At 44.0% G+C, this 10,000-nt stretch overlaps 1 protein-coding gene across 3 annotated transcripts in view; it reads right to left on the bottom strand.

Moving 5' to 3' along the window:
- wdfy3 (WD repeat and FYVE domain containing 3) overlaps nucleotides 1-10,000 on the bottom strand; it is a 150,981-nt gene that overhangs the window by 29,840 nt on the left and 111,141 nt on the right. For all 3 annotated transcript variants that reach the window (XM_080786636.1, XM_080786635.1, XM_080786637.1), the window contains 2 exons: nucleotides 1,874-2,056; nucleotides 912-1,069 (listed from right to left, as the gene is read on the bottom strand). In XM_080786636.1, the coding sequence (XP_080642762.1) occupies nucleotides 912-1,069; nucleotides 1,874-2,056 (341 nt within the window). The remainder of the gene's footprint in view (nucleotides 1-911; nucleotides 1,070-1,873; nucleotides 2,057-10,000) is intronic.

Genomic DNA, 10,000 nt, shown 5'->3' with positions numbered 1-10,000 from the left:
TATCCATCAAGGAATTATACTTTTTTTTTCAGATTAAAATTCCCAAATAGCAAAAGCCAGAAGGCAAAAGCTCTCTGTCTACGTTCCTACTCTCACCTACTGCTGTCATGAAGTGTGGGTCAAGACCGAAAGAATAAGGTCACGAATACAAGTGACCTGTCACGGTCCGCTCCTCGGACCGTGAACTTTGAGTATCTTGTCAATATCATGTCAGTATCATGTCAAGTCATGGTCAGTAATGTCAGTTTCATTGACATTCATTGTATAGTTTCATGTCTAGTAGTATCAGTATCAGTTCTAGCTCCTTTAATTTGGAACCCCTTATCTATGCTGCTACGCTTTAGCCTCAGTTTAATTGTTGCCTATGTGCCTGCGTTAAGTTTATGTCGCAGTCCGCTCCTCGGACTGTGAACTATGTACTAGGTACTATGTATTTGCTCATGTGTTCCTGACTGTTCTCTTTGGTTTTGGTTTTGTGTTTCCTTTTTGTAGTATTTGTGCCTAGTGTTCCTGCCTTGTAATTTGTCAGTGTTTCCACCTGTGTCCTTTTAGTCCCCCAGCCTATCCTAATGTTGATTGTATTGTGGTTCCACCTGTGCCCTGTTATCCTGTGTGTATTTAAGTCCTGTGTTTGCATATTGTTCTTGTTGGTTCGTAGTTTCCTGTGGTGTGAGTTCCTGTATAGTTTATGAGTTTTTGTCATGCCTTCTTTGCCCTGTTCATGGAAGAACCTCAGTTTGTTTAATAAATCTTTCTAAGTTTATTGCTCTGCCTACTGTCGCCTGCATTTGGGTCCTCTTCCGTACTCACTCCTGACATGACCAAGTCCCACTGGGAGGAGACCCCGTGGGTAGACCGAGGCGCATATGGAGGGATTACATCGACTCACTGGCCTTGGAACACATGCGTACCTGTGCAGAGAGGTTGTTCTTATTGAGGCTGTTGTCCTTCTTGCTCCTCCGGACCCCGGTCAGCTTGGAGAGGCCGAAGCCACTGCTGACCCTGGACAGCTTGGACTGGGTGGCCGGGACCACCGCCTCCCCTCGACTAATGGACTTCTTCTCATGGACTGGGAGAGGGGGGGGGGGGGGAGGGGGAGAGAGGGGGGAGAGAGGGGGGGAGGGGGAGAGGGAGAAAGATAAATATATGTTGTACATACAAAACAACTGGAGGGGATAAAACAAACCTCAAACCGAAGTCTGACGTCAACATCGGTAGGGGGCGCAAATCCCCAGGTTCATGTACTTTTTATTCGCATTATAATCCCCATAGGGGGGATTTTAGATCGCCTCATAATAAGAACTGCGTTTGAAAATGTCATCCCGGCTGCATTTTCCGGCCGCTAAATGGAACCAAATGGACCCTCATGGGACTGTAACTCTCAGAGCGGGTACAATTTGGTTCCATTCGTACACTCTCAGAGTTAAAATAACATTGATTTGAACATTGGTCTGAACCAGCTCAGTGTTCGCCCTGAGACTGGGAGGTTGGGGTTCGATCCCCGGCCGGGTCATACCAAAGACTGTAAGAATGGGACCCAGTGCCTCCCTGCTTGACACTCAGCATCAAAGGGTTGGATTGGGGGGTCAAATATACTAATCAAATGATTCCCGAGCGCGGCACGGCTGCAGCTCACCGCTCCTTGGCTGTGGCTCACTGCTCCAAGAGATGGGTCAAATGCGGAGAACAAATTTCACTGCGGTAACGTGTGTGACAAATCGTATGACTTTGACTGAATTTACATTAGAAAATGGGGTCTTAGAGAAAGAAATGCCCTTAAATGGTTGAGAATCTCTGCTAGAGTCGTATGGGGGGTCCCTGGCATGGGGGGTCCCTTATGGGGGGTCCCTGGCACCTGTCCTCCGTTCCTCACCCAGGTGGTTCTGCCAGCTCTTGACGGCGGGCTCCTCCAGGGCGGGCCGCGCCGTGGCGATGTCCACGTGTCCTCGGTCGTTGGTGGGCAGAGACACCTTGAAGATGTCCTCCAGCATCTGGCGTTTACTGTGCATCAGCTCCGTCCACACCCTGTTCACCGCCTTGAGGAGGAGCTGGCGCCCTGAGGGAGAGAGAGAGAGAGAGAGGTTTACTGTGCATCAGCTCCGTCCACACCCTGTTCACCGCCTTGAGGAGGAGCTGGCGCCCTGAGGGAGAGAGAGAGAGAGAGAGGTTTACTGTGCATCAGCTCCGTCCACACCCTGTTCACCGCCTTGAGGAGGAGCTGGCGCCCTGAGGGAGAGAGAGAGAGAGAGAGGTTTACTGTGCATCAGCTCCGTCCACACCCTGTTCACCGCCTTGAGGAGGAGCTGGCGCCCTGAGGGAGAGAGAGAGAGAGAGAGGTTTACTGTGCATCAGCTCCGTCCACACCCTGTTCACCGCCTTGAGGAGGAGCTGGCGCCCTGAGGGAGAGAGAGAGAGGTTTACTGTGCATCAGCTCCGTCCACACCCTGTTCACCGCCTTGAGGAGGAGCTGGCGCCCTGAGGGAGAGAGAGAGAGGTTTACTGTGCATCAGCTCCGTCCACACCCTGTTCACCGCCTTGAGGAGGAGCTGACACCCTGAGGGAGAGAGAGAGAGAGAGAGAGGTTTACTGTGCATCAGCTCCGTCCACACCCTGTTCACCGCCTTGAGGAGGAGCTGGCGCCCTGAGGGAGAGAGAGAGAGAGAGAGAGAGGTTTACTGTGCATCAGCTCCGTCCACACCCTGTTCACCGCCTTGAGGAGGAGCTGGCGCCCTGAGGGAGAGAGAGAGAGAGAGAGAGAGAGGTTTACTGTGCATCAGCTCCGTCCACACCCTGTTCACCGCCTTGAGGAGGAGCTGGCGCCCTGAGGGAGAGAGAGAGAGAGAGAGAGAGAGAGAGAGAGAGGTTTACTGTGCATCAGCTCCGTCCACACCCTGTTCACCGCCTTGAGGAGGAGCTGGCGCCCTGAGGGAGAGAGAGAGAGAGAGAGAGAGAGAGAGGTTTACTGTGCATCAGCTCCGTCCACACCCTGTTCACCGCTTTGAGGAGGAGCTGGCGCCCTGAGGGGACACACACACACACGTTAATATTTAAACACGGATATTTTCCTGTGTAGATAAGTTAGGCTTAAAAAAGGGAAACATCAGCTTTTCCGTTCCTGAAAGAAAAAAAACCCACACACACACACACACACACATATCTCTGAGCCGTGCTGGGAGGAAACCATAAAGCACACGGTACTGTACTGAAGTACTGTTCTTCATTTACATGATTCATACACACGGTGACCTTGTGATAACCAGATGACCTCACTACGACCCACTAAGGGGGGAGGGGGAGTGGAGTATGCATTGATTGATTGAAATATTTATAAACAGTTTGCAGAATTACAGTACATTTCAAGCACAAACTCAATACAAAGACTGTTAACTGTGACCCAATTAAGCATTACACTTGTTTACAACAGGGTCCACATTGTTCAATTCATCAAAACATTTAGAGACATAACGTAGACAAAAACGTAAATAATATAACGTAAAGAATATATATTCAAAGTTTTGTGCCGCATTTTTTTTTTTACAATTTTTCAAAAATAGCAGACCTTCAAGCTCGTAGCGCGCCACTCGGTGGCGCGCTACGAGCTTGTAGATCTGCTATTTTTTTAATAGCTAAAGTATAACGTAATGCTTAGTTAAAACACCAAAAGGGGTTCCCGACCCAGAATGGGTTAATGGGAGTCTATCAATAATTATTGCCATTTATTGTCGTTAAGGTTCATTGTTCTTGCCATGTCTCTGTATACTTCATCATCTTTATCATTTACAATAGTGTTGTTCCTGAGCTGTTTTTCTTATCTCGTCTTGTTTGTCATTATGTTCTTGTTGTGTGTTTAACGTCTTTAATGTTGTTAAAACCCAATACATATACTGTACATACAAGTCCACCAATCTACGACCAACGGCCAGCGGGAACACGATATGCTGCTTATTAAAACAACCTTCCGTTGTTGTTCACTAGATTTACAAATGGACATGCCACTGGTCTTAGACAGGGCCAACGTAGCCATGTATTCTGACCACACTACTTTGTATATGTCTGGTAAATGGTGCATTTATATAGCGCCTTTATCCAAGGCGCTTTACATAGAGTGTGCATTACATTCACCCATTCACACACCTTTACATATATTACATTCACACACACATTTTTTTTTAGGAACATTTGTTCAAATAAAAAACCAAAATGCTTATAAAAAAATATTCATTATAGTGATAGACACAGACATAATACCAGACATCCATTTACAGTGCCTTAAAGCCAAGAACTGATGCGATGAAGAATACAGTCATGTACAGGGAGGACTTTCTGGAACTCTCTACCAGAATGCATTTTAAGGGTAAAAGGCATTTTAAGAAAAGACTGAAGGATTTTCTTATATATATGGCAAAATTGAAATTCTGTTTATGTCAATATAGCAGTTAATGTAATCTAGAGTGAATGCACTAACCGTAGTTGTTAGTTGTTATATTTGTATGTATATTATTCTGTGAGGACGCCAGGAAGAGTAGCTGTTGCCAGGTGTAACAGCTAATGGGGATCCTAAATAAACCAAACTACACTAAACCTAAATTAAAACGATGTTATTGGTCGTCTGGTCGATAAAGGGGGCCTGAGTGTACCAAACAGTTAGTTAATGAAGCTCTGTCTCAACATTCAGACACTTCGTTCTTAATGCCATGTCAAATTGGACAAAGATCCCACACTGGCCTAAAATAAATGGGCAGTTTCCTCCATGATTCATTGCTAGAGGGTTGCATAACACAGGCGAGAGTACATTTTTAACCTATTCAGGACGGGAAGCAAGCCATTGAAAAATAGCAGATCTACAAGCTCATAGCGCGAACCCCGACCTGACCTGGCCCAGCACATCCAAGAACTGTATAGCAAAATAAAAAGCCGTTTAGTTCTGGGAATAATCGATACTGAGCTTAGTGAGTCCTAGTGTTATCATTCCTTTAAACGGAATAAGACACATACTGTACGAGCACAAGCACAGGAAGAACAGAAAACATAAAATCAAAACATCGCACCCAATCTTTTCAGAGTCAGGACAACCTTATCATCTCTTCTTATCATCATTATTATCTTACCGAGGTCTCAAAGACGGTCCCTAACTTATCCACGGGGGGTAAAAAAACAAACAAAAAAAAGCCCATCAGTGATAATGTTGAATGTCAGTTTATGAGGATATAAAAGCTATAGGCTGCTTTTTGAAGACGATGTCTTGGACTCTTTAGTGACTCTCATATTAGCCCATTCTGAACGGGAACCCATTTAGGTGTTAGCATCATGTTATGCTTTAGCTATTGAAAAATAGCAGATCTACAAGCTCGTAGCGCGCCACCGAGTGGCGCGCTACGAGCTTGTAGGTCTGCTATTTTTGAAAAATCAATGACACTTTTAGAATCTGATCTCAGGTCAGAATGGGTTCATCAGACCAGTGTGTGTCCAGTGGAAACCTTGTATGAATCTGATCTCAGGTCAGAATGGGTTAAAGAATGGAGAGTTTTGGGGCATTGCTTGTGTTAGTGCTCTGCTGCCTGTCCGGGGCTCGGCTCACTCAGGGAAAGGCGGGCGCGGGTCTGAGACGGGCAGAAGAAGAACCAGAACCGAAAGCTGCTGACCCAGATTTGGGTTCTATAGCTGCTGCTGACCCAGCTTTGGGTTCTAAAGCTGCTGAAGAACCGGTCTCCACGGCCACCCCCTGGGAGGACCATGTGGAGGAACCAGGCGCCCCCCCCTGGGAGGACCATGTGGAGGAACCAGGCGCCCCCCACTGGGAGGTCCATGTGGAGGAACCAAGCGCCCCCTCCTCACTGGCCACGCTGTGGGCGTGGCACGTCGACATGCAGGTGAAAAACGTGACGGAGGAAGAAGACAAATCCTTCGTCACGCTGTGGGAGCAGGTGACACGGCGGCGATTGGAGCTGATGACATTGTTGAAAGGTAGGTTTAACCCGTTCTGACCTGAGATCAGATTCTATAAATGTTCTTCTATACATCCTGACAGTTTTCTGAAAAAGCTATGTTTCTAATGTCAGTGGTTCTTCGATTTTTCAAAAATAGCAGATCTACAAGCTCGTATATCTGCTATTTTTCAATAGCTAAAGTATAACATAATGCTTAAGTAGCTAAATGTGACTTTAGAACATGGACATTAGGCTGAAATGCGTTTATAGAGCGTTTATAAGTGTCTCAGTGACACATTGCGTGCCAAAGAGAACAGTCACTAATCACTACGTAGTGTTGTTAATAAAACATACTGCATGAGTTGTTTATGATTGACTTAATACTTAGAGTGTTTTTTCCCTCCCCAGGGCGCACACAGCTGTCCACCATAGAGACCAGTAAGTATACGGACATGTTAATGTTCACAAACCACTCACAAGAACACCACTATGTATGAATGGACAGTTTAGTGGTAATACTATTATGTTAGAGCTGGGACTCTATATCTAATTAATCAGAGGCTTTGTAGTTAATTAATCTACCGTAGATCAATCGCATTTTAATCGCATATCATTATTTCACCCAAGAACTGTGAGAGACATTTTTTCAAATGGATTTTGGTATACTAGTGAATCAAAGAATAGTGAATACATAAGTTTAAGCAATAAAACATTGTTTTTGTAGTAACAGGGGTAATAATTCTTTATTGAATAATTGCACACAACTGTGCTGTAATCCACGCTACCATCGGATAGCCTTTTAAATCCTATTTTGTTTCGTAATTTTTTTTAATGCATAATTTAATTGTGCAAAAAGTACTGTTGGACAGTTTAGAGGTAATACTTTTATATATAAATGGAGTACTGTTGGACAGTTTAGTGATAATACTGTTATATATAAATGTCACACTGTGAAGTACATGTGCTATAGTTCTGATAATAGTTTAATTTAACCGAATAGGAGTTTATATAATATAAACCATTTGCTTCTCCTTTGTCGCCGTGCAGGCACGCCCGGACACATCGGTGGGTTCTCTGCTGGTTTGGGAGACCGCAGTGATGGCCGACCTACCAAAGGGTTAATGGTCTACGACCAGGTGTTCATTAATGACTACGACTTTTACAGTCCATCCACAGGTAGGTGGCCATTAAGTCATTTCAATTAAAACCCATTCTGACCTGAGATCAGATTCTAAAAATGTCTGTATGAAAATGACAGTTTTCTGAAAAAGCTATGTTTCTATAGTCAGTCGTTCAAAAAAAAAGCAGACCTACAAGCTCATAGCGCGCCACTCGGTGGCGCGCTATGAGTTTGTAGATCGTAGATTGTAGATTGTAGATGCTTTCTTTCGTTTTAGGGAGTGTAGCTGTTTTTGACAGGGGGGCCCATTCGAGCATGGGGCTAAATATGTATTTTTTCCACAAAGCGATTTATTTTATTTCATTATTTACTATAGTCGTACTGCGGCCCAATAAATTACATCTGGCCACAAAGGGTCACTGAATGTCTCAAACTGACATATTGAGCCTGTGACAGTGTGCCCCCCCCCCCCCACATCCCCAGTAGGCTACCTTCACATCCAGTATAGATCAGTCAGGGGACCCACAATTTGTAGTTTGTCGTAGTTTTTTGCGTGGCAAGGTCTACCGAGGTGCCCCAAAACATGCCGGCATGGAATGTGTATTAGCTCTCAGAGAAAATTAATTGACCTGGTAGCGCTATTTTGGCCACGTCATTATAGGCCAAATATATTTTGCAGATGTATAATAGGGCATGCATTTATGACATTTATAAAAAAGATGAAATCTTTGATATGACCTCAACAGACCAACCTTACACCAAACGACGGGAGTATTGTGGTTAGATTGTTTATTCACACAGTGTGACCAAATTTGACTGAGGGTCTGCCATTGGATTTTATTTTTTATTTTTTGAATGTCATATGAAAGCAGGGAATCATAGCTTCAAATTGACATGTTGGTTGTTCAGTTTGACCCACCAGGTTTGGAGATATGGCTTATAGAGTAATGTCTTGCAGAGAAACAGCGAGTTGAGAAAACAGGCTTGAAAAGGTTCACTTCTGTGGTCTCTAACATTACACCTATAGCTACATGTTTAAGCATTTATTTCATATTTACATGTCTTCTGTGGTCTCTAACATTACACCTATAGCTACATGTTTAAGCATTTATTTCATATTTACATGTCTTCTGTGGTCTCTAACATTACACCTATAGCTACATGTTTAAGCATTTATTTCATATTGACATGTCTTCTGTGGTCTCTAACAGTACACCTATAGCTACATGTTTAACCATTTATTTCATATTTACATGTCTTCTGTGGACTCTAACATTACACCTATAGCTACATGTTTAAGCATTTATTTCATATTTACATGTCTTCTGTGGTCTCCAACATTACACCTAGCTACATGTTTAACCATTTATTTCATATTTACATGTCTTCTGTGGTCTCCAACATTACACCTATAGCTACATGTTTAAGCATTTATTTCATATTTACATGTCTTCTGTGGTCTCTAACATTACACCTATAGCTAGCTACATGTTTAACCATTTATTTCATATTTTTACATGTCTTCTGTGGTCTCTAACATTACACCTATAGCTACATGTTTAAGCATTTATTTCATATTTACATGTCTGTGGACTTTAACATTACACCTAGCTACATGTTTAAGCCTTTATTTCATATTTACATGTCTTCTGTGGTCTCTAACATTACACCTATAGCTACATGTTTAAGCATTTATTTCATATTTACATGTCTTCTGTGGTCTCTTAACATTACACCTATAGCTACATGTTTAAGCATTTATTTCATATTTACATGTCGATTTCAGCTCCGACACTTATTTCAGACATGCTCTAGTATGTGAAGAGTCTGCCTGTGCTATTAACTCATTTTGAAAATCTCTAGTGAAAAGCTGGAATTTGCGAGATGGCGCAGGCTCTCAGTCAAATCTGGTCACAGTTGTATAAAATGTGCGTTGTGTGTGTGTGTATGTGTGTGTGTGTGTGTGTGTGTGTGTGTGTTCTCTCAAAAGGAATCTACAGGACATTTATCGGAGGAGTCTATCACTTCAGCCTTTCCGTCGCTTACATCGTGCCGGCGAACGCGACCGCGACCACGACCGAGGACGAACCGGCGACCGAGGACGAACCGGCGACCACGGAGACCGCGGACGAGTGCATCGAGATCCTGCGTACGTCCAGCGTCCGCGGCGACCGACAGCTGCAGAGCCTGTTCCACGTCTGCGGGTCGGAGCGCCCCGGGCGGGTGGAGCGCGTCTCTCACCAGGTCAGGGCGCGGCTGGCCGAGGGTGTCATGGTGTTCGTCTCCGTGCCCGAGAGCTGGACGCTCTGCACCAAGAACAGTGCCCACAACACCTTCAGCGCTGCTCTGGTGGCCTACTAGCAGAGGTGGACATTTAACCCATTCTGACCTGAGATCAGATTCATATACAAGGTTTCCACTGGACACACACACACTGGTCTGATGAACCCATTCTGACCTGAGATCAGATTCATACGAGGTTTCCACTGGACACACACACTGGTCTGATTATAACCCATTCTGACCTGAGATCAGATTTAAAAAAAATGTCAGTCGTTCTTCGATTTTTCAAAAATAGCAGACCTACAAGCTCGTAGCGCGCCACTCGGTGGCGCGCTATGAGCTTGTAGATCTGCTATTTTTCAATAGCTAAAGCATAACATGATGCTAACAGCAAAATGGGCTCCCGTTCAGAATGGGTTAAATTTGACTTCAGTGAGATGCATGTAGTTTATATTAATCTATTTGAAACGATTATAAATATAATTGTTATAAGTATTATTATTACTTTTAATGTTGGTATACTTTACTTTAATCATATCTTGACGCCAATACTTTTGTACTTTTACCCGAGTAAAACATTGAATAACTTTTTGAATATTTTGAATAAACCTTTTTACTCTATTTCTATACATTGTGGGCCATTCCTATTTGTACTCTAATGTACGATCTA

The sequence above is a fragment of the Protomyctophum bolini genome, assembly GCF_963924005.1.
Source record: "Protomyctophum bolini genome assembly, chromosome: 16".
Lineage (NCBI taxonomy): Eukaryota > Metazoa > Chordata > Actinopteri > Myctophiformes > Myctophidae > Protomyctophum > Protomyctophum bolini.
The sequence above is the reverse complement of the archived record's forward strand: the minus strand, read 5'-3'. Positions and strand labels throughout refer to the sequence as shown.